At 34.2% G+C, this 25661-nt stretch overlaps 2 protein-coding genes across 7 annotated transcripts in view; one reads left to right on the forward strand and one right to left on the reverse strand.

Annotated features, from left to right (window-relative positions):
* The window catches only part of LOC134245251 (nuclear receptor coactivator 5-like), a 13571-nt gene extending 3217 nt beyond the window's left edge, over positions 1-10354 (forward strand). For 2 of the 3 annotated variants that reach the window (XM_062727547.1, XM_062727546.1), the window contains exons 4-11: positions 337-430; positions 600-659; positions 1591-1728; positions 4547-4636; positions 5554-5682; positions 6062-6261; positions 8090-8395; positions 9597-10354. In XM_062727547.1, coding sequence (XP_062583531.1) covers positions 337-430; positions 600-659; positions 1591-1728; positions 4547-4636; positions 5554-5682; positions 6062-6261; positions 8090-8395; positions 9597-10120 — 1541 coding nt within the window. In that variant the 3' untranslated portion in view covers positions 10121-10354. The remainder of the gene's footprint in view (positions 1-336; positions 431-599; positions 660-1590; positions 1729-4546; positions 4637-5553; positions 5683-6061; positions 6262-8089; positions 8396-9596) is intronic. The other variant, XM_062727548.1, reaches the window with a different exon arrangement.
* A 7953-nt stretch (positions 10355-18307) lies between these two features.
* On the reverse strand, positions 18308-25625 carry LOC134245252 (synapse differentiation-inducing gene protein 1-like). Of its 4 annotated transcripts, none has more exons than XM_062727550.1 (4): positions 25493-25625; positions 19616-19760; positions 19254-19382; positions 18308-19081 (listed from the first exon to the last, which is right to left on the reverse strand). In XM_062727550.1, exons 1-4 carry the CDS (start codon positions 25501-25503, stop codon positions 18929-18931), a joined length of 438 nt encoding a protein of 145 aa, XP_062583534.1. In that variant the 5' UTR covers positions 25504-25625; the 3' UTR covers positions 18308-18928. The 4 variants fall into 4 exon arrangements, with proteins under 4 accessions (XP_062583534.1, XP_062583536.1, XP_062583533.1 ...); XM_062727552.1 differs by lacking the exon at positions 25493-25625 and adding an exon at positions 21043-21180; XM_062727549.1 differs by lacking the exon at positions 25493-25625 and adding an exon at positions 20601-20759.
* Positions 25626-25661: the final 36 nt, after the last annotated feature.

The following is a 25661-nucleotide window of genomic DNA, read 5'->3' on the forward strand; positions in this document are numbered from 1 at the left end:
AAATTAAATTATAAGTGAAAGGGTAAATCTCAGATACTTGTATTAGTAATTTTTAGAGATGCACTGTCAGATGGAAGATCTTTGAAAGAGAAACTTGAAAGATGAGTTCAGTTTTAATGTCAATCTCAGTTAGCTTTTGAACTCAGTCTCACTTTTCCACAAAACATTCCTTTTTTTAAAGGGAGACTTAAATCAAAATGGTTCATTATAAATATGTACTTTTCGAGGAAATGTCATGATATTTAACATGGCTAATCCTCTAAATGTTTAATTAAAGCAAGAATTTAAAACCAGTAGAGCTACTGTCTCATAAGAGACTTGCTGTTGATGTTGTAGACGTGAAAATGGCCCTGGAAGGCAGAAGAGGAGGAGGAAAACCGCCCCCAAGGCCAGGTCCTCGTGGAGGTTCACCAGGACCGTACGCAGACAGGTAATGCAAAGTCCTGCCACTGGTATTTAAAAATAGTAGCTATAGCTAAGAATGGATAGTTTAATTGATTTAAAAGAAAACAATATTTTCCCTGTAACTTGAATTATCTGATATTGATACAGATGTAACTATTTTTGGTTTGAAAAATAAAAAATGTTTGTTTTGCAAGATTTGCCCCCAAACCAGGCAGTAGAGAAGGGCTTCCCCCCGGGCCACCAGCAGAAGAAAGGTGTGCCTTACTGACCCCCAGAGATGGCAAAATCTCGACAGATCTGTTTGCATGCATATTTAGTTGTAATCAATTATGACTTTTTGAAGTCAGTGCGCTTTCCCAGTATTTTGGTTCCCTATGTTAATTTAACCAAAGATGTTGATCTTCATGACTTCACCTTTTCCTGTAGCAAAAGTCCTTCAAAGTGATGCAAAGTCCTGCCTAACAGATTTTTTTTTGTCCCATTCAGGATGTAGGGTTTGGGTAATATGGGAGACAACATTGTAAAGAAAGTGGGGAGGGGTGCTCAAGTTGGCAGTGGTAGAATACAAACTAAACATTATTGAACTTTGCATCCAGTATTTCTTTGCAATGAAAAAGATTATTTAAAAATCGTTTTGTTGGAAATGCTAGAGAGCATTATGTATCTTACTAAAATGATAAAATTACATGATTTTTTAATGTCATGTAAAAATAAAAATATATATATTTCTATGACACAGAGGGTATATCGCACACGGAGTAGGTTTGCCATCTCTGAGGATTTGGTGTTCAAAACTGCATATTTTAGTTTTGCCTGGAATGTAGTGTTTTAGTGCATGTTTGATTTTTTTTTCCGCTTCAACATTTTGTTCAAATTTCCTGTCCATATTTTTATAGCCTTAGTTGTAGCTTCAACAAAATTATGAACAAAAGTTAAAAAAAATTGTTAAAAAGTTCACAGTTTCTGTGTCGGCTATATAAGTTTTTTTTTAAACTAGAGTTGTAATAAAGTAAACATGTGCAATGACAATATGAAATGTTTCCCTATGTTTGAGATCCTGTAGCAATGAAGCGAATTTGTAGTTATTTTTAATTTTTTTTATATACATGTATTTAAAGCATATAAAAATTGAATACTCGTAAGCTAAAAAAACTTGCATCAATTGGATTTGTTGGAATTTAATAGGTACCCCCCACCAGCCGGAGGGAGACGGCCACCCCCCGGGGCTCCACTTGAGGGACGTGAACGTTCACCACTCCGTGGCGACCCTTATGAGGACAGATACAGAGATCCCTACAGAGACCCAGCACTGCCACCACCCAGGTAAAATCTTAATTAAGAAGCAACTGCCCCAACCCATTTAGTTAAGGCATAACTGCCTCAACCCAGGTAAAAAGTTAAGGCATGACTGCCTCAACCCTGGTAAAAACTTCATTAAGGTATAACTGCCTCAACCCATGTAATAAATTAAGGTATAACTACCCCCATCCAGTTAAGGACAGATGATACAAACAAGTTTTTTCTTTGAAAAAGTTTTTTCTCATGTCACATACCTAAGAATGGAATTGATAATTTTAATGAAAAAACAAATATCAAATCACATTCAGTAAAGGTTTACAGGTTAAAAAAATTTGAATATTACCATGGTGCTAAAAGTGCGAAAAATATACCAAGCCAAGTGAATTTTATTAGGAAAAGCGCAATGGTAAAAATCAGCCTATGTGATATTGCTAATTTTTTGTCATTTTGGTCTTCCTCTTAAAATTCACTTGGATTGGTATATTTTTCTAAAGTTTATGTTACACTTTTAGCACCAAGGTAACATATTCTGAAATTTGTTTTCAACTGTAAACCTTTACTGAATGTGATTTGTCTATATTTGTTTTTTTATTGAAACATTACTAATATTTTCCAAATCTATTTCATTTTCCAGTTCTTTGGAGAAAAAATTCTAAGAACCATCCACTTTTCTAAACTTGTGACATGATATTGAATCTTTTTCAAAGAAAAAACTTGTTTGTATCATCTGTCCTTAACACATTTTTAAGGCATAAACTGTCTTCACCCTGGTAAAAATTCAGCCTAACTGCCATCAGGCATAAATCTCCCAAACAGGTAAAAAATTATTCAAGCATAACAGTTCCCACCTGGGAAAAAATATGAGGAATTACAGGAATCTAAAAGCATGAGCTGAATTATTGCTTAGGAAACATTGCAGTAAAGTTTGATTTTTCTCTAATGGGAAACACTTTTTAGGTCACCAGAGTAACTCAGGTGACCTATTGCTATCGGTTTTCGTTCGGCGTCGTGTGTTAACATTTGAACATTTTCAGCTTCTTCTCTGAAATCACGGAACCAATTTCAACCAAATTTGGTATACAGCATCTATGGGTGGAGGGGAACAAAAATTGTGAATTTCATGGTCCCCGCCCCCCTGGGGCCTGAGGGGTGGGGCCAAAACCACTAAAATTAATGAAATCTTTAAAAATCTTCTTCTTTACTCCTGGACATCAAGCAGGCAAACTATTGGCATGAATGTAATGAGCATTGAGTCCTCTACCAAAATTGTGAAATTCATGGCCCCAGGGTCAGGGGTTCTAGTGCTAGGGCGGGGCTGTATAGATTATATAGTAAAAATGCATTATTTCTTTGAAAATCTTCTTCTCTGCTCCTGGGTATTAAATACACTAACTAAGCACATAGTTATGATGAGCAAGAGTGCCTCTTCCAAAATTGTGAATTTTATGGCCCCAGGGTTTGGGGTTCTGGTGTTAGGATGGGGCTCTTTAGATTATATAGTGAAAATGCATTATTTCTTAGAAAATCTTCTTCTCTGCTCCTGGGTATTAGATAAACTAACTAAGCACATAGCTATGATGAGCAAGAGTGCCTCTTCCAGATTTGTGAATTTTATGGCCCCAGGGTCAGGGATTCTGGTGTTAGGGCGGGGCTCTATAGATAATATATTGAAAATGCATTATTTCTTTGAAAATCTTCTTCTCTGCTCCTGGGTATTAAATACACTAAATAAGCACATAGTTATGATGAGCAAGAGTGCCTCTTCCAAAATTGTGAATTTTATGGCCCTAGGGTCAGGGGTTTGGTGTTACTATAGATTATATAGTGAAAATGCATTATTTCTTTGAAAATCTTCTTCTCTGCTCCTGGGTATTAAATACACTAAATAAGCACATAGTTATGATGAGCAAGAGTGCCTCTTCCAAAATTGTGAATTTTATGGCCCCAGGGTCAGGGGTTCTGGTGTTAGGATGGGGCTCTTTAGATTATATAGTGAAAATGCATTATTTCTTAGAAAATCTTCTTCTCTGCTCCTGGGTATTAGATTAACTAACTTAGCACATAGTTATGATGAGCAAGAGTGCCTCTTCCAGATTTGTGAATTTCATGGCCCCAGTGTCAGGGGTTCTGGTGTTAAGTCGGGGCTCTATTGATTATATAGTAAAAATACATTTATTCTTTGTAAATATTTTTCTTTGCTTTTGGGTTTTAAGCCAATGATCCAAGTATATATATATTTATGATGAAGAAAGGTGCATCAAAAAAGTGGTTATTAATACAAAGGGGGGGTTGGGGGGGGGTAAATTAGCCTGAAAATAAATTAATGCTTTGAAATCTGCTCTTTGGTATTAATCAACCATTTTATGAGAAAATTTACAAAATTTTGAAATATATGACCCTGGGTCAGTGGTTCCTTTGGGGTGAGGTGCACAACTGGTTATAAAGTGGAAGTGCATTTTCTCTTTGTTACTCTGATCTTCCTCTGGGTATTATGTAAATAGAGTAAGCATGCTAAGTTAATAATTATGATATGCAATGGTGCCTCTTTCAAAATTGTAAATTGTGAATTTCATGGCCTCCGGTTTAAACACGAACCAAATATAATTGTTTGAAAGTTGTTACACAATACTTAGGTGACCTATAAGGCCCGTGGGCCTCTTGTTTTTTTAAATATTGATCTTTAATATCATGTTTCTAAGTTCTGTGTAAGTAGAATAAAAAAGAAATACAGTGTATTGTAAACTACTAAAAATCCAATACTCTGCATTATACAATTCTTGGATGTATTTTTGGATTTTCTCATTTGCTATTTAAATTATTCCAATAAATTGAACTTTTTCAGAAGAGACGATCCATATTACTCAGATCCATACAGACGACCTCCTCCTCCAGATGACCCATATTTTGACAGATACAGAGATGATCCATACAGGTTTGTTAAATACTTAGTGTTTCATACATATTTCAAGGCAAACAGATCTTCCCAGATCCTAGCCAACACTACTTACATAGTTAACTGGTAAACTCACTAGCTGGTATGCATTTGAAGAAAATTGGCCAGAACAGATGATATGCTTTTAGTTAAACTCAGTAAGATTCTTGGGATTGAAAATTACATGTATATGCTGACATTCTTATGAATCTCTAAATAATGCTACTCAAAGTAAAGTGGTGGAAGTTAAACTGTTTGTTACAGTTAAAATGTGTATTGAATTCATGCCAATTTAAACTTGCTTTGCTTTTTGTCTCTATCATGATCACCAATTCACCATAAAATGTTTGTTTCTCAGCTTGTAAAGGTAACAAAGAAACATTTATACATATTCTCAGTAATTTTTCACTTCTCACATTAACATGTTGAAACATTTGAATGTCACAAGCATTGAACAAAGCAATTTTATGTACAGTATCATATATGGAATGTTACAAAAAACATAAATGTTTAAAATATAAACAGTATCAACTCCCCCACCCCTCCCACTTTTTCTTTTAATTGGAAATTTTAAGGGTTTTAGAGAAGAAATTCTATATAACAGTCTTCTACAAAGTATCTGTGATGGAATACTTCATGCTTACATATGTTTACAAACATGAATGTGATACAGATACTGTATACAGGGTTATTTTCGCCCTTTCAAGCCTGTAAATAATTTTGCCCCATTTTAAATTCTTTCAGTCATTAGGTTTGTTTAAAAAAAATGATAATGAATATCTTGAATTCACCGTTTTAAATTTGCTCAAATGAGCGTAGGGTGAAAGAGGCGAAAATAAAACGGGGCAAAAACTTCACTGCATACAGTACGTAGTTAAAGTCTTATTACTAATTGACAAGTACTGTTTACATTACAGGTACCGACGGGAACCCTATGGTGATCCCTACAGAGACCCATACTACAGGGACTATTACGATTCTCCCGCCCCCAGAAAACCGCCTCCCCCCGCAGACGTAGAAGTTATCCTGCTTAATAATAAAATGAAGTAAGGGGTTTGATTAAGATTAAACAATGTTGTAATCTTCGAGCTTTTACACCTAAGGCTAAATAATTTTTAAGTTACGGTTCTAAGACCCAAGCACATAAGTTTTCAGGTACTGCATTCCAAATTTTATTGTAATTTTGATGAAATAAAAAATTGGTAATGTGGAGACCAATTCTAAAGAAAAAGTTCCACCTTCATTTTCTTGTAGTTTAGTACATTGGAATATCGCTTCTAGTAGCTATTTTCAAAGAGACTTGGCTACTTCATTTAATAAAACATTCAAAGATCTTAAAAAATTAGTGCACTACTATACAAAAGTAACTTAATTGTAATAAGCAGTAAGTATAACTTGCATGTATTATTTGTGCTTTTCCCACAGAGGCTATGGAGAATTTATTGAGAGAAAAATAGTTGCTAAGTCTATGACTGCATTGTTGACCGTTATACCGGAGGACCGTACCATCCCCCAGATGATTGAGGAGGCGTCCAAGCGGGGGCATCTGTTTGCTATTGTCATCAACAGTCAAAATGAGGTTCACCAGTCCTTGACCCTAAACATCCTGCATGGTACCCCACAGGGTAAGTTTGAATTTGAAAAATTTGGGAGTAATTGTGGGGGACGGGCTGTCATTCTTAGTACTTGTACATGTATATGACAGATTATTAAATGCATATAGTATTATATTTATAGAATATATAGATTTATAGAATGTATATTGTATGACTCTATATTTTAAGCTGTTCTTTGTACATGTTATTATGTATATATATACTTTTTAAAAAAAAAAAATGAAAAAAAGGTCTGTTCTAGACAAAAATATTTAAAGAATTAATACAAAAGATCATTTATAAAAGGGTACTTTGTCGGACAAAATTAAACTTCAACCTCTACTCTTGAAACCTTTGTATGGATTTTTTTTTTTAATTCAACCTGACAGTGCAAAGCAAAATAAACAGAACTGCAGTACCTATTGCTGATAACAATAAAATGAATGAAATGTGTGGTGTAAAATGTTCATTTTCTTCATTACAATATAAAGAGCTATGAAAAAAAATAAATTTAATTTTAAGGGGGCTGACTGGTAGTAAAAACAATTCTCAAAACGAGGACACTGCAGAGCGAATCATCCCTTCGCAAAAGGGCATATCAATAAACAGATCTGACATCGATCCTGATGCCAATGGCATCACTTCCGGTATGCATGCATCGACAAACTAACCCACCCACACACGATCGTTAATATTGCGAGGGGATAACAATCCTATAATGTAAATGAAATTGTATTTATTAAAGATTGTACCTGAAAATACCAAGATGGTAGATTTTCCTGAAACCATGGATTTTCACTGAAGTTCGTCATTACAAATGAAATAAAAGTTGTGTTTCTTATGTAGTTTTGACACAAAAACCAAAAAAACAACTTATAAAAACCAAACAACAGTCAGCTCCCTTAATTTGTGCACATGTAGTCCTCAAATTACGAGTCATAAATGCAAGTGTGTTTTAAGTGCTTTGTAGAAGTTACAAAAATTATGGATTACCATCGAGTTGAAGTTGATTAGTAAAGGCCTAAATGTATTTTTTTTTTGTGCACAATTATAATTTTTTTAAAACCATAAATCCTATCTTAGTCTGTTAATTAGACTAATTAACTAGTTTTCTCTAAATATTTAAAAAAAAATCAACTTTCAAATTTTGACTTTAAAGTGTACAGGGATCAACGACTTGATTCTGGTGTTAACAGGGAGTGAAGGACTAATTTTGTGTGAGAGTCACAGTTATAAAGTAATAATCAAATCATGTACAGTGTAAATATTTTAAAGAGAGATTAATGATGTATGGAAGTGATTTCAATCTCTATAAAACAAAGCAGCACTCCGTTTTCTGTGCCGACAACAACCTGAAAAAAATAATTCAGATAAAAACCATGGCAAATTTGTTATTAAAACATTTTAACTTTCTTTGTAAATAATGCTAAAAATATATAACAAACTTAAAAGGAGTTAAATGAATTTAATGTGTGTGGATGCATTGTATGAGATTATTAAGCCAGTATTTTTAAATAATTAAAGTAGTTTTTAAATAATGAAATTAAAAGAAAAAATGAAGAAAATATAAACCTGTAAAAAAAAATTGCTATCAAAATAGCGAAACAACCGTATTGGAATCTTTCGAATGTAATAAAACAGATTAAAATAAAACAATGATTATCAAAAAAAACAATCCTTCCTCATGAAGTGCTAAAAAAAAAAAATAGTTCACCAATCGGAAACTTTAATTCCTGAAATGTTTTAATAGCAGTGGGTAAGTTATGATTTTGCGTCTTTATAAATCCATGCCTTAAACTAAATAGGACACGTCTTTTCAAATTACTCTCATTGCAAAATCTTATTTCCTTCCAATTAGAACACAGAAACATGCCGGTTGAAGATGCAATAACATTGGTTGGACGCAGCTTTGAAACCTACATGCAAACAGCTCGAGAGAAAGCCGCACCGGCGGCCCCACCTCCTCCCGAGAGAGGTGCCCCGCCCCCTTCTGCTCGAGCCCCTCCCCCTTTTCTGCCCCCAGGACCTGATATAACGTATCTGTTAAACTTGTTAGCTGACAATCGTCAGTTAACCTTAGAGGAAATAGACAAAGTTATTGGGTATCTGAGGGAGAGAAGAGATAAAATGCTTGAAACAGAAGGAAGGAGACCACCCGAAGCAGGTATTTATATTTGTTACCTAATGTCTATGAGCTTTTTTATGAAGAGTTTTCCTAGTTTGATTTGACTTGTTCTGTAGCTTTTTAGCTCTACTGGTCAGAGACCAGAAGAGCTTATGCGATAGTAATGCGTCCGGCGTCCGTCCGTCTGTCCGTCTGTCTGTCCGTCTGTCTGTAAACAATTTTTCAAAATGCTACTCCTCCTAGTGTTTTGGTCTAATTTCAATATAACTTGGCACACAAGTAGACTACACTAAGATACATAATTCTGTGTATCGGTTTTTGATTTTGATGAACGGTGTTGCCGTGGTTACTAAAAATATAAATTTCTGTGAAATTCTTTCAAAATGCTACTCCTCCTACAGTTTTGGTTTGATTTCATTATAACTTGGCACACAAGTAGACTACACTAAGATACATAATTCTGTGTATCGGTTTTTGATTTCCATGAACGGTGTTGCCGTGGTTACTAAAAATAGAAATTTCTGTGAAATTCTTTCAAAATGCTACTCCTCCTACAGTTTTGGTCTGATTTCAGTATTACTTGGCAAACAAGTAGAATACACTAAGATACATAGCTCTGTTTATCGGTTTTTGATTTTGATGAACGGTGTTGCCGTGGTTACTAAAAATAGAAATTTCTGTGAAATTCTTTCAAAATGCTACTCCTCCTACAGTTTTGGTTTGATTTCATTATAACTTGGCACACAAGTAGAATACACTAAGGTACATAATTCTGTGTATCGGTTTTTGATTTCGATGAACGGTGTTGCCGTGGTTACTAAAAATAGAAATATCTGTAAAATTCTTTCAAAATGCTACTCCTCCTACAGTTTTGGTCTGATTTCAATATAACTTGGCACATAAGTAGAATACACTAAGATACATAATTCTGTGTATCGAATTTTAATTTTGATGAACGGTGTTGCCGTGGTTACTAAAAATAGAAATTTCTGTAAAATTGTTTCAAAATGCTACTCCTCCTACAGTTTTGGTCTGATTTCAGTATAACTTGGCACACAAGTAGACTACACTAAGAACATAAAGAGACTTTATCAACGATCATTATTCTATTTAGTTTCAAATCCCAGCTGCTTAAGTACTTTTCTCTTCCTTTGCTATAAGTTCAAAACAGTAGAGCTTCAGTCTCGACAGAGACTTCTGGTTTATTGTGATTCTAGTATTTAAAATCTGAATTTTACAGGATATGGAGCCGGAGACCTGAGGAAGGAAGACAACAGCCTACAACAACAGCAGCAGGAGCTCCAAGCCAAAATCCTCAGTATTCTCAATGGTCCAGGTGAAACTGGTGCACCTCAGGCCCCCAAACCAAGTCCCGGGTTAGGAGTGGGCAATGGTGGTCCTCTAGGGGGAGGCGGTCAATCGGGAATGTCCTCTTTGATCAATTTTGATAATCCACACGTTCAGAAAGCCCTGGATAACCTTATCCAGAGTGGCCCCAATCTGTTGAAGAATATTTCTTCACCACCAGCAAATAAACCCGCAGGAGTGGGAATCATGAGCCGTGAGGGAGAGCCAATAAGACGTGAGGGTCCCCCTGGCTATGGAGGGATGGCTGGCAGTGCCCCCATGCAGCAGCATGGTCAGGTCGGAGGTCAGGGAGGCCCGGGAGGAATGCAGCCTTCTCAGAGGCTTATGTACGGGAGTGGACCCGGAGCTGCACCCCCTAGACCAGGGGCCCCGGGGCAAGGAATGAGACGATACTGATCCTCCAACATTATTTCACTGACATGTCACCTTTCATGTAATAAAGTCATTCAGATCATGCCCTCGAGAGAATAACATTTTAATTCATCCCTTCATTATTTTTAGAAAAATATGAGTGTTGTTTTGTAAAGCTCAGTTTTCACATTGTTTTATCGCCATTCACAGCTGTTTGCTTAGCTGTTTATCATCAACATACTAAAAAAAAAGAAATGAATAAAGAAATCAAAGTATAAATACAGACTTTATTTAGAAACATCTATGGCAAAATCTTTGTACCTTTATGGATAAAAAAAATCTACATTATGGATCTCTGACTGATTCACTGACATCGATATTTGCTCTTCGTAGGAAAATGCAAAATTTTAAGCAACAGAAGGGAATAGTGCATATTTCTTAAAGCTGAACACTACTTGTAAAAGGCTTCCACCTTATTTCCCTTTCATCACCGCTATCCTAACAACCCCTGCATAAATTACAACCTCCGAATAGTTAAAGTATTTCGCAGTGGAGGTCTCATCTCAGTCATCTGAGAAGACGTTATTCTTACATTGCTGTTTTACTCGGTTGATAAATTTTACATATACTTTTTCCTAGCCAAGAGCAAAGTAACATCAAATATAAATCAATGCATTAAATCCACATAAAACAAAGAATAAATATTTCAAAAAATCTAAGACCACAAAAGAAATACTATACGTGGCCATGAGTTTCAAGTGTACACACTGGTGTAACGAAATCGAAGGTTTACGGTAAACAGCAAAACTCGGTTATAAGGAAGTCACTGGGACCTTTAAAATTACTTTGCTGTATCTGTAATTCATTAAATCTGTATAAGGATTTCGTTAAATTTTTATAGCTGGGGATTGAAGATAACTTTGCTATATCCGTGAATTCGCAATATGCGTGTTCATACTAAACAAGTTTTGCTGTATTCATGAGTAGTGTTCAGCTTTAAGCACAAAAGGAGAGGTACTATGTTGCTGAAAACAAATTGATTTTCTCTTAGTTTATTATTCCCCTGCAGTTGGGCCACATAGGTTTTGGTCTGGCCACCCTTCTGTCTGTTAATCTGTCTATTTATCAACATAAATTGACCTTGTCTGTAACTGTTGAATGGTTTATACTGTATTCCTCGTGACAAGAACTTTCTTTTAGAACCAACATTTTTGGCCTTGTAGTTTGATCTACTTTTGTAAAAGTATACCAAACCTTACCCTTGGCCATAACATTTGAACAATTGGTGCTGGAGCTTTTAAATTTCTGTAATCACAGGTTTATTCTTTTTTTACCATGATTTTGGAGTTAGATAACTTTTGAAAAACTTTCTCAACTTTGCCGTTAACTGAATCGTTCGTGTTGGGGCTCTCATATATCACTTGTGTATTACGTGTGAAAAAAAAAACTTTCCTTGGAGTACCAACATTTTACCTCTTGAATTTTGAAAAGTTTGGTTCTAGGGCTCGCTATATACTGAACTTGCATATATTTTCCATCTGAAGAGACCTTGCTTTTGTTTTTATTTGTCACCTCTTGACTTTGAAGTATGACCTATTTTGAATTCTTGACCTTGGAGCTTGACCTAGTTTTGAAAAACTTTAACCTTGACCTTAAGCTGTCATAATGGAGCATAAGTGTTTCACAAATGCATTTTGCTTTTTAAAAGTGATATAGTATGTACATACGATATGTATGCAATTTGAAAATGGTTTATGATATGATTGACATATTATTTATGATACAGAGTGGATTTAAAAGCGAAAAATCTCAATTAGAAATTTTGTTTAAAAGCTATGGTTTATATACAAATCTGTTTTCTACGATCACTTTTCAGAATTGCGTATTCATAGCTTTGCGAATAATGTGGGAGATGTTTCGTTCTAAATGAAAAAAAAATAATTGACAGAAAATTAAACATAATAATTATTTTAACTCAAAGAAATTTATGTACAATCTAAATTGTAGAATCCCAGTGGTTGTCTATTTTAAACAGACTTATAGAACATAGAAACATCGTGAACGAATTTTAATTACGTGATATGAAAAAAAAACATTGAATTTAATATATATCCATTTAAATATTTTCGATTGCAGAAAAGTATTAGATTGTACTGAAAACTCAACGAGCCAGATGCACAACACAATATTCCGGGTTTACCCATTACTCCTGTAGAGAAAGAAAAAAGGGATTGTTTCACTCCATATATAGACCATAAAAAAGTTAAAGTGAATACGTTATGGGATCCGATGTAAAAATACTACCGGGGTATTCTTAGAAAATGGTCGCAATGACTTTTGAGAAACTTGCATATACATGTACGACATCGAAAGTATAACTTGAAATGAGCGAAAATACTGTTCGAGTGTTAAAAGAATACAAACAAGCAAGTTTCGTTTGACTCGAATTCGCTGCACGCGATATGCGGAAATTTTATAGAAGGACTTGTTCGAAATAAAAAAAAACACTTGAAATTGCAATTATTAATATGCTTAAAGAAAACACAGAATTCTGATGTATATAGGATGCTATCATTATGATACCATTCAAATATATACTATAACAGTAATACAGTATAGTGCGGAATTCTGAACATTAAGGTACCAAGAGATATATGTAAAAATCGCACTCCTTAGAAATATATTTTAATGAATAGGATTTGCAACAAAAGTATTAAACGTAAAACGTTTTGTTAAAGTTAGGTAGCGATAAATGTATTGTGTCTGTTGAATTTGTTTTGTGTTGACCATCCACTGCTAAAATAGTTACATTTACGCACCTTGCAAATTGTTGCGATTAAATTGAGTAAAGCATTGACATTATTTTAATAGTGTACAAGTTATATTTGATGGATTCGAAACGAACTTTAATTCCTAATAGTCAAATTCGGCAATATATATGCCTTAAACATGTCAAGGAAATAAAAAATGAACGCTGACTGAAAGTTTTAACGAAAGGGTGATTCAAATTCCTTGCACAACATTTTTAAAAAGTTTTTAAAAATATCAAAAGGCATGCAAACTGCTTGTAGTTGTACAAACATCGAAAAGGAATAATAATCTTTCTGTAACACCAAACTAAACAAATATACTATTCCAATTACTTTCTTCAATCTTTTATATCTCTATAATATATCAATTTCAAAGTACATATAATTTTCAAAACGTGATGTATACGATTCATTCCATTTATACCAGTAAAATAAAAATATGCATTTATTAAAAAGTTATATAATAAAACGTATCCTGGGCATCATGGACGTCTGGCGGTTTTGTAAATCCGAGGGAGAAAGGATCAAAACGAGGTAAGTGTTTAAGATGTCGATTCGTTTCGAATTTGTTCGGGACAGTTACATGTAATTGTTTTTAATGAAAACAAGAATATAAAAAAAGTGACATAAACATTTGCATAATTGATTAATTAAATTGAAAAATGATACGCAAATGACGAAACTCGATTTCTAGCAATTCGGCAAAAAGGATATCGACCCTTTAAGAAAAGGCGCACTCTCTTAGGCCCCTAAAATGAGCATTAGCTTGAGTCGCCTTTGAAATTTAATGTAATGTGCATGATAATGGTGGCGAACATTTACACTAGTCTATTTGAAGTATTGTCGATATTGCTTTGAAAAACTTGATTAACACGTTGGTTTGATTTATTTAACCGGACAACGCCATCCTCGCAAGCAAGAGGGTCCTTAGTCAACACGTTGTAGTTGGAAAAGTGTTGACTGAAGGACCCCAGGATGGAGAACTCAGTCATCTTTGCTTTTGCTTAAAAACAATGAAATACGGAAATGTTTACACATTGCTGAGATTCTTAGATATTGCACTGCATACATAAATTTAAAAAAAAAAATGCTTACTTCAACATATATAATACAGTATTAGTTAAACGTATGCGCGAGAATGGCAAAGAGTGAGGGCGTACAAGGCAAGGAAAATTCCCCTTTCTGAGACAAGATTTCTAAATTTTAAAAGTTCGTGTGAAAGTTATATTGTTTCCGTAAGTCATGTCATGTTTTTCAGTAATGTCATCTTTATTAATTTTTATTCATTTATTTTAGTTCATTTCTTTTTACATTTTTTTCTCAATCATTCAAAAATCATTTTTGATGGGTCTGTGATTTATTTGGTCAAACAGACCCTTTTCTACTATGTAAAATTATGCTTTGAAAAAAATAAACGCATAATTTTATTAGATAGAAAAGGGTCTGTGGTTTCAATTATAAATCACAGACCTGTTTGAATGCTTTGGAAAATAAATGTATCTAATCTATTTATTTTAAGAAAAATGAAGTCTGATCGAAGAAAATAGAACATTTCTGAAATGATTTTTCTTCTTCAAATATAATTCATTATAATGAGGGAATCGCATATGTAAAAAGATGATATTGGGGGAAAACACCCTTAGAATTGAGAAATATATCTTGTTTCAGAGCAGGGTACTTTCCTCCCCTTATTTGCCAGCATTCTTCTAATGATTTGTAAAAGAGCAAGAAGCTTTATTCAGAAGAAACGGTGAATTGCAAGATGAGCAATGAATTGCGTTTTATCGTCATTCATCACTGACGATTTGGCAATATAGCCGCCAAATGAAAACATTTTCATGGCAGTCTATGCGCTTCCGTGAATTTTCCTATACTAACAATGCTGGCAACTCTCAAATCTCTTATGACGAGGCAAAATGTGCTTCACTAAATACATTCTTTTAATATAAACGTTTTGATAATAAAATGTCGTGGCTGGCAGAAAAAAGTCCGTTTCCGTCTATAAAATTCACATGGTGAAGCATTGAGAGTTCATATTTAACACAAACATTGCACATAAATTGAAGCTATGTCATGACCTTGACCCAATGTTATTAAACTGTCTAGTGATAAACTGAAATATATGACACAAAAAATTACTTGTAGTACTTGTGCCCTGAAGGTGTGTCATGACCTTACCTTATAGTCATTCCGATAAGTTCAAGGTCATGATCAGAAAAGATAAATCTGTTTTATTTTTATAACATTGGAAGCTATTTCAAACATATGAATCTCGAAATTAAGGGTATTTATACTTTCCTGGAATATTTGCTCTTGCTTCGAATATTTGCTCTTCCCGGTGAACAGCCATGTTGTCGACTCGACTGATCACCAGGTGTTTTTCTTGAAAACGACCAACTCTAATCCCCCTTCAATTTTCTCAAATATTCGACACATATTTACAAATAAAGTAAAAATCAATATTTCACAGTTGTTTCTTGTTTTCTATACCAGGTTACCAGCATGTGAAGTCTTCATTTTTTAGCGATGTTAAATGCGAAAACATCGAAACATATTCGTTTCAGATACATAATTTCGCCAAGAGCTTTCAGAAATGTGAGATGCGTCCTTCAATCAGAAATTAAAATATCAGACTTTTGAAATGAAAGGATATATATGTACATTGTCTCAAGCTACTTTCCGAAGTCCGCATATAGAATGGAAGGGGATCGTATATTTTGGTCGTGATTTGCGACGATGAAGAATATTCAGTGAAGTGAAATTCATAGTACTGCCATCTTTGGAAGCCAGGAGATTTCGGCCCGCTTTGCTCCTTGCGAAGCTGGATCGAAAACCATTGGCTTGCGAAGTCGACGTACTGTCTGGATGATATGAATTTAGAACCATTTCCAGGTTAGTTTGGACTTTCAGTAAGGCGTTACATAATTAGCTTTTGAAATTTACACAGCTTTAATTTCCTTCTCTATTGAAATATAAATGGGATAGAAATTCGGACAAATGCCAGTTAGTGTATCGAATAACCAATAACGTTGTCTCGTCCGGCGAAGAGGTGGAGCTTAAGTCGTCCCATCGCTGTTAACAATTTAAAGTTCCTGATGCTATTAATATCTAAACCAGTTAGAATCTATTCGCCATTCGACAGACGCTAATTACGTAGCGCCGAGAATGACACGCCTTACTGAAAGTCAAACTAATCGGGAAATGGTTCTAACCACTGAATAGGCGGTGATGGTTGTAAATTTCATATTGCTTCATCAAGTAACTGTACAAAATTACAAAATGAAAATTAATTTTTATGAATAATCAACACTAATATAGCGAGGGTCCCTACCGATTCGTACCTCGTTTAAAGTTTGATGACGGAATCAGCTGAGATTTGCCGAATGGGCATGAACCGTCACTGGAAACGGTGTTAGGGTTCATAATCATTAACGTACTTTTAAGGAAAAAATTGTGAACTTGTGAGGATAACATATAGAGAAAAATCAAAGTACTCAGAAGTACAGATAGCCGGGCTCATTTACAGAGTAGAATGAATTTCTTACATAAATCATACGTTTATTTTCTGATGAAAAAATTATTTTAAAACTATCAATATAAATGATAAGACACTGACAGTGAGTTTTTCGATCCTAATACCACGGTCCGATTTTGTCAGAATCAGAATTAATCTGGTACCGCAGCTGAATGTAAACAGATAGGCCAGTCTGGTTCCCTCTTCTGCTTTACCTCGTATGTGTAGGGAACTACGATAACACTGATTATCAAAAATCCTTACGCTAATGAATTATGTTCTTTGACTTCGAACTGAAGTTTTCAAAGTCATTATTACTACTAATGTTTTATACAGATAAAACTTCGTTTTATTTTTGTTGCTTTATTTAGCGTTTGTATTATCTCAAAAGCGGTTGAGAAGAACTATATTTTTACTCGTAACTTTAAAATGGCGACTATGGGGTTGACTTCCTGCCTTGAACAGGATGACATAAGCCGGCAATTGCTCTTTGAGCAATAACCCCGGCTAAAAAATCACAGGATTCTCCTTCAAAAAATCATTGTATATCGTTTAATAATTTAACGCGATTTATTATATAGGCCTAGATTATAATATTTCTGCCGACTAGGTGTTCACATGGTAACTTCTGTAAAAGAATCCGACTTTTGAATGTAATGGGATGTTACAGTCCCATTATACTCTAGGCATTCTATTGTATTTAACGTTGAAGGGATTATTTTCAAATGTTATTAATAAATGCACACCACTTGATTTTAAAGAACTTCGTGTGAAAGAGTTGTACAATGTGACCAGTTGCAGAAGCTGTAATAGATATTTATTCAATAGAATTTACATGATTTAGGAAACTTAAAATCCTTTATCCATCTTTTGCAGCTGGTGTTCTATAGTTTGTAACACCTTTAGACCTGACTGATTCTCAAATGGTTCTCGTTTTGGGGGAAAAGGAGGGAAAAAACAGGCTGGTTGCAGCTCTTGCAGATTATCACAGCGAATAAGTGAGTTATTATATTTTTTAATCAAATGTTTCAAGTCAATTTGAACGAGGTAATATAAATGTAGGAATTATTTCTATATGTAATTTTTCTTTCCCCAGAATGGTGATGTTCGGTGTGTGCTCGCAAGCACTGGCGACGTGAAAGCCTTGGGCAATTGTAGTACTAACAGGGTAGGTATTGGTGTTAAAAAAAACAATGATTAAATATATGCATTAAATATTAATTTAAATTAAGAAAATGAAAATAAAAATAAACAAATATTTATTTCACAGGTTACCCTTTCTAGTAGAAATCCTTAGAGCCAGATGATATACATCGATGAGTAGCAAGATTTCCAGACATTTTCACGCGAGTGCTTGTTTTAAGATCTACCGGTGTCGGACAATTCACCAGCTGTGCAATTTATTTTAAGACATGGTTCAAATGGGGAAAACATTTTGATTTGGAAATTACAGCAGTAATCAAATTTTACCTGTTTTGGAACAATATGATGTTGATATAATCGACTTATTGCCTGATATTCATTACAAAACCTCTGTGTAAAAATCAGTTGTCAGTATTCAAATTGGTAGACACTCTTTTCACTCCTTTTATATTTTAAAGGGGAGAAGTCTTTATTTTAAAAATTGCCATTTCCTATCGAAAATATAAGAGAGAGAGACAGGGAGTTTTCTGAATAAAAGAAGAAAATATTTTATTGTTTTATTATTTTAATAACAAATATTATAATAAAAAATAAACATTATTTACAAAATGTGTAAATGTATAATAATATAAACAGATCTTGTAATTGATGTATACACACATTCAGTACTGATTGCTAAATAGTTGAATATTTGGGAATTCAATGTCTTTCAAGTACATGTACATTTAATTTAATTCACTTGAAATAATAAAAAAAAATGAATTTATTAATTTACAAATATAAATGAGATTTTGTAGAAAAGATTTATGCTGCTATAAAGATTCTATTTGTGAGATAATGTACATGTGTACATTTTATTGACTTGTGTACAGGAATTGTGTACATATGTATATTGTAGATATATTTTGTAAATATAAACAGGATTTGGGTTTCTAGCTCAGTGGTTGTTTTCCCTTAATGCTGTGTATACCAAGATATAACATTCAGGTTATGATGATGTCTATGCATTTTTAAGATTGCAAAATTGACTAAAATGATTACACAAACAATAGTTGTGATAAAAATTAATATATAGGGATGATTTATCAATATTGTAATATAAAATACTAATCAAGCTAATCATGGTAAAGTGAACTGGGATTAAAAAAAATTCAAAGACAGTCCAATGACCAAGAATCTGATGCGAATGGTATGAAAAAAGTATTTTATACAGACAGTAAGTTTAACGTAGTAACTGTTCTCAAGCAAACTGATTAAAATCTGATCTTTTTATCCACTCACTTGGATCACTGCAATCTTTGTATAGGCTAAGTACAGCCATATTAGTGCGCAGATCAGAGAATTTGATTTTAATCAGATTGCTGAAGCTGGTAACATTTAATTTTTCTAATGATGCCTGTTGGTAAATAAAACTACCCCAACTATTCCACCAAACCAAAGTAAAGAACCAAACAGTAAGGTTATGTTTATCAGAAAACGTGTTCTGTCCGAGGCCTTGATGGATTCAGTTAAATTGCCTCGCTGGTATAATTTATTAACCTGAAAGATAATTGAGTAAATTAATATTAATAAAATAAATTTTAAGAACAATATTAAAGGCATATTTTTTCCATCCAGATTATTTTTTAACTACAATATTTGCACATTATTCAATGAAGCTCATCCCTGAATCCAAACATCCTTTTAGTTATACCAGAAAGTTTATGCTTACCTTACATGAATAATATAGTGCAAATAACCCCAGCGGTAAGAAACAGAAAATGGCACTAAGAAGAGCTCCTGCTCGGAAATCCTTTGGCGGTTTCCTTATATAAGCAACATTTGGAGCATAGGAAAGACCCTAAAAGTAAAAAAAAAAGTCTGTACATGTATAGTGAGTTTGATTGACCAGCTGCTCCATCCCTATCTTCCTTTAATCCCCCTTAAAATTAAAGGGTTTTCTTATGTAATATTGCATTTTGAACCAACTTAAATACGTATACATGTACATTACACATACTGGTGACATACTTGAATACTCTTTACCATTGTCACCCCCCCCCCCCTATAATAAAGTTCCATCCCGACACATACCCGGTAAGATCCGGAATATAAAGGCTTGGTCTCGTCGTCTGAAGCCTCCGCGGCATCCAATAACACCGGTTCCCGTGATTTAGATTTTTTGGACATGGCATACACATAACCACTGTCAATTTTCCCTCCTAAATTCCACCATGGCCTGGAATTATATAATGACGTTTTTCAGATCAAACAATTTATTTCCTTAAAAATAGATTTAGGACCTTATCTCGAGAGAAACTCCCTGCACATCACCAGCTTGTTCTTCAGCGAAGTCGATATAAATTTTTATAACACATGCAACTATATTATTTTCTGGTATTGATCAACGGTGAAAACAGATCTCCAAGGTCAGTGACGGGGGATAGAGTTCAAAACTAGATGCATATTTCAGTTTTCTTTTTAATGAAACGTCTTTAAGTTAGGCCAGCCCACAATGGCCATATCAATTTCTGGAGGCTAGGGGTTCAACAGGTAATTTTTTTTTATTAACCACCAGATATAACTTATTTTTCTAGATATGATATCTTGAGCTGTCAACTATCATGTGGCAAAGAAAAATTTAATAAATTTTAGTTTTAAAATTTGATCATTTTATTATAATTATCTTTATCTGGAGCTCTTCTTCTAAAAAAGATCAAAATAATCTAAAAATGGCCAAAACCACCTCTCTAAATTAATCATACCCCCCCCCCCACATACACACCGAATTTCAAACAAAATAGTTTAGGATATATTTTTGTCATTTATTAACCCCCCCACCCCCATTCTTTTAATGCTTTTTCTCATTTCTCGATCTTTATAAAGGGTACAACAAACAAATTCCTCCTTCGGATGGAAATATAAAATTCCCGTACGGAGTACCTATATTTAAACAGTGAATTCCTATTTTCTTGCACTATGAAGAAAGAACTGTCTTGTCACGCTTCCAAAATGCAAATAATTAAGCTTAACATCTCATATCCTATACTACTGAATCAAGTTAAAGGCGCATACTTACATCGCATAAGTGTTCTTGGGTGTAAACATTTCATCCGCAGATTTAAAACAAATTGTTAATTATTTCCTGAACAAATATTTAATAACGAGGGTCATTGTTTATCGTCTTGATGCACTGTTTTTTGTCACAACCGTAAATACAGCTGTCACGAGACTTTTATATTGAATGAGCGCCCAAGGTCGGCAATATTTAGACCACCGATACCGTTGAGTGACAGTTACTAAGAAAGCGACTGTCGCATTATTCTGGCTATTTACGTTATATATATAATTATAACAATCAGCATGTGTAATAAAAAAAATCATGTTCTTCAAAGCGAAAAAAATCATTATTAAGCATATATGTACTGTTGACATTAATCCGAAAGTAGCAGTAAGGAATGTTGATAATGTAGTAAAACAAATTCTTCAGAAGTATAAAAGTATTGGAAAAGGATACGTACTGACCTTTAGTGGTGATAAGAGTTCCTTTAAACTTTTTCAAATGTTGACATGATTACAAAATGTAATTTTCACTGGTTTATTGTGTTTTCCGTTCTCACATGACTATCATTCAATTTTTTCATTACTGATTGATTATATAATACGAGGATTTCGTTCCCGACTTTAAAACGAGAGTATTCCATGGACAATATGTATAAATGAATTAATCAATAAAAATGAAATTCTTAATTAAGAATTAAGAATGTAGTGAAAGTCAATTCAGTTGTTTTTAATTAAAAGGCTTAATAGCGCGATCCTCAGGTTCATAAAACCATTGACCAAATGCAAACCTTTGCTTTAGGTCTATGGTAAACTGAACCAAAAGTTTTAACTTAAAAGTACATGTAATTGAAAATGCCTACAAAAATGTCCCTGAATTCATAAGGCAATGTTCATTTAGCCATAGTATTTTGATTGCTTCAAAGTTAATCTGTCACAGGAAAAAAGATTGATCGATTGATTGCATATTGTTTAACGTCCCTCTCGAGAATTTTTCACTTATATGGAGATGCCACCACTTGCCGGTGGAGAGCTGCAAATTTTGTCCTATACTCGGCACTCATGGCTTGGGCAGGGAGGGATCTTTTTCGTTCCAGCACCTACTGCGACACGGGACCTTGGTTTATACGGTCTCATCCGAAGGACCTGTCTCCACGTCCCACAGTGGGATTCGAACCCGCGACGTAAGAATCAACTCCTTACTTCGCGACCCTAGAGCAGACGCTCTAACCACTGCGCCACGCGGGCGACCAGGAAAAAAGAAATGGATGCAGGGATTCCTGCCTCACTTGTCAGGTGCTCTACCTACTGAGATGTAAAATGAGAAAATAAAATGTAATTACATTCCCCTCCTTAAATTGTCTTCACCCTCGACACAATTAAGCCAAGTTTTTAGCAGCCTGGCACTGAGCACCCTATCCCGCGACAACCCAGGGACCCGTTTTACTTTTACGAACTTGCGACTATAAAGACCTTTTTTCTGCTCATAACTTTCTTTTTTTACATAGATTAGAAGATTGTTTTCATTTTTTAAATGGAGTTTAAAGAGATATTTTTATGTTGACAATTTCGAACTGAATCATTAATTTGACAGTCAGCTAAAGTTTTTTGTCTAAGTCGCAAGTTCTTTTGTAACATGGGCCCCCAAATAAGTAATAGTTCAGGCACGTAGCAACGGGGGGGGGGGGGGGGTCACCCACAGAGTGCCTTTGGGTAACGGATGTTCAGTGACCTTGAACCATGTTTCTAGGTCAAAGGTCAAGGTCATAGCAGAATTATATGAAAAATCCTTGTTTGGAGCATATCTTCTCTCCCCTTTGTCCAATGTGGCTCAAACTTCACTCAAAAAGTGCCAGTGGTCAATGAATGTGCAGTGACCTTGAGCAAAGTTTATAGGTCAAGGGTCAAGATATAAAATAGCCTTTCTGTTTAAATTCTTGTTTGGAGCATATTTTTTGCACTTTCCTTGGCCAAATCTGGCCCATACTTCACAATCAGAGTGCCTTTCGGGTAAAGGGTGTGCAGTGATTTTGAACCATTTTCCTAGGTCAAAGATTAAGGTCATAGCAAAATTATAAGAAAAATTCTTGTTCGGAGCATATCTTCTCTCCACTTGGTCCAATGAGGATCATACTTCACTCACAGAGTGCCTATGGGTGAAGGGTGTGCAGTGACCTTGAACCATGTTTCTAGGTCAAAGGTTTAGGTCATAGCAGAATTATATGAGAATCCTGGTTCGGAGCATACCTCTTTTCTCCCCTATCGGTTCAATGTGGCTTATACTTCACTCACAGAGTGCTGTTGGTCAGTGAATGTGCAGTGACTTTGAACAAAGTTTCAATGGCAAGGGTCAAGGTCAAAAAAGCCTCTCTGTTTAAAATCTTTGTTCGGTGCATATAATTTCTTTCCCTTAAGTCCACTCAGCCTCAAACAAATTGACTGGGTATGGAACATTTGTGATTTTCTTTCCATATTTTGATAGAGGATATGCAACAATTTTCATAGAGGGTACATTTCTAAAAGTTTTTTAATTGAATTATTTTTCAGGGAGTAGTTACTTTTTGTCCCCTTTAATTTCAAACACCTTAAAAATAAACCCTTTTCAGCTACCTTACATTTTCATTGCTAAAAGCGGGTCCCTTTAAGATGGCCACCATTTCATTGATATCTAGTTTTATAATAATTTTGCAAATAATGAACGTATCAAGCTAAATTTTTAAACAGTTCTTTATTTTTTGTTGCATGTTAGATATGTCTGGACCTCATAGTACCATTTTATAGCCTCAGTCCACGAACTTTTTGATAACCCCTCGTATATAAAAATTTCACACTATATGTTAGAGAAATAGTCAGTAGTTCGTTTGAAACGATATTTGTAGAGAGGCATGATCTTCGATTCAAATTATCTGAATTCAAAATCTAAAAAAAAAATTAATAAGTTGATTTTACTTCGTTCGCAAAAACTCTAACATTGTCCATAACTTTTGAGTGGGTTTTCTGAGGCTTTCATATTTTACAGGTGTGTTCTTTGTGAACCCTGGAGGGTGTCTTCTAGCTATTCCCACTTTTTAAAAATCTCAATTCCACCTATTCCCACTTGCAAATAACAATAGATGTTTAGATTTACCTGTATTTTGTACATTTTAAGACAGAAAATAATGAATACATCTATGAGAAAATATGATTTATTTCGGATTTTTGAAATAATAAAAAGATCTTGCAAGAAAAAGCAACTTAATACCTAAATTTTCAAACTTGAACAATGTTTATAACTTTTGAACGGTTGGTGCTAAGGCTTTCGTATACTTCATACAAGTATTCATAGTGGCACGGCCTTTAAAACTTATAAATATTTTTGACCTTTACCTCAGAGCTTGATCCACATTTAAAAAACTTTAACTTTGGCCATAACCTTTGAGCAATTATATATTACCAGGGATTCCTGTTTGACAGGTATATTCCTTGTGGCGAGACCTTTCCTTGGATACCAACAATTTCACCTTTTGGCCATGGAGTCTGACTTGCATTAGAGAAATTTCCAACCCGCTACATGTATAAGCTGCCGTACGGAGGCATCAATGTTTCACAATCACATCTTGTTTGAATTAAAAATAATGACTGATTCATAATTTTATCATGAACCATTATTTTATTTCGATTAGATCAAAGAATAAGGTACAGTTTCAATTCAAATTACGCCCTGTATTTTTCTTAAAATATGAAAGTGATAAGAAATTAAAATTTATTCTTTCTGAATCATAGAAATTCCATGCAGTAAGAATACACAAATGGTTTTGCTCTTATGACCTCCTAAATGGTAATTATGACGTCATTAACTTGTGCATTTTCTCGTATTTTCTTAAAAAGTTGCTGGAGACATCAATTTTCAGTGTAATTTTCTTCCAGAAAACATACTCTGCCACCGTCGTCCAGAAAGATTTTGAGTTATGTGATTTTTCAAAGCAGTTTACATAATATATCCAAAAACTGAAGTGGGCGACGGTGGCAGAGTGGCAGACACTATTTTCTAAAGGAAAATAATCACAGAAATGAGTCATTCTGAGTCTCTGCATTAAACTTAGAAATGTACTAAATTAATGATGTCATATTTCCAGAGTGGCCCTCCTTCTTGTCATTTTCTTTAATGATTTATCATATTCATCTACTCAACTTTTGTTAAAGCCAATTTCATACCTTTTTAAGAACATTAAATTTTTAGGGCACAATAACGCCCAAACCGTACCTTCTTCTTTAAAAATTAAATCTCAATTAATTGTGACCACAGTTTGTTGGATGCTTCATTCAACATTTACTTATACTTTACGTAGGCTAAATATTGTATACAGTTAAATTCAGTTCAGTTGTTTTGTTGTTGTTTTTTTTAATTTGTTCCCGAGCTCTAGGCAACTTAAAATATGCTAGAAAGATTACAACAAACGTAAAATATACTTAGCCAATGAAAACGCGTACGAAATAGTGTTTCCTTACTAATCAGTTTTTCAATTTTTTATTGACAGCTTTCCATACAAACGGCCATTTCCAAGGATTCTGATTTAACCACAAAATAACGGCCATACATGTATAAAATCCGCATCTACACAGAATGTGTGTGTTTTTATAAGTTATTACTAGTATTCAGACAGGAAGAGGCCTTTTGAAGAGGTTGTCTTTTGAAGAAGTCTCTCAATAACTTTCTGATGAACATATCCACCTTGAATAGTTGAATGAAGCCTGTTCTAGTATTGCTATACTTTTTGTTCATACAAGTTTTTTTCCCCCAATAATTATTCTAACTTGCAATCAGTCTCCAGAAATGAAAAGATGATAAGTCAAAAACCAGAGCATTAGCATGCTACGAACTCCTGAAAATAAATTTACAAGATGTTAATTCTTTTCCAAGTATGTACTTACAAATTAGCCATAACAGGGTCACTGTTTCTTTATTTTGCCAAACTAGGAGAAAAGCTCATATCCTATCCTACACATATACTGTCACACATTTTCAATTGAGATGAAAGTTGAATGAATATTGTAATGAATGAATACCCCATTGTTAGTATCTTATCTACATGTGCATCCT

Source organism: Saccostrea cucullata, unplaced genomic scaffold, assembly GCF_032062105.1.
Source record: "Saccostrea cucullata isolate Sc308-1 unplaced genomic scaffold, CSIRO_AGI_Scuc_v1 ctg274, whole genome shotgun sequence".
Taxonomy (NCBI): domain Eukaryota; kingdom Metazoa; phylum Mollusca; class Bivalvia; order Ostreida; family Ostreidae; genus Saccostrea; species Saccostrea cuccullata.

What these genes read in the sequence shown, in the direction of transcription:
- LOC134245252 (XM_062727549.1), bottom strand. Translation starts at nt 20,629, where the DNA reads ATGTTTACACCCAAGAACACTTATGCGAT. An exon ending in CCCAAGAACACTTATGCGAT is followed by an intron (nt 19,761 to 20,600) that starts GTAAGTATGCGC and finishes ATATAATTCCAG; the next exon opens with GCCATGGTGGAATTTAGGAG. An exon ending in TATATTCCGGATCTTACCGG is followed by an intron (nt 19,383 to 19,615) that starts GTATGTGTCGGG and finishes TTTTACTTTTAG; the next exon opens with GGTCTTTCCTATGCTCCAAA.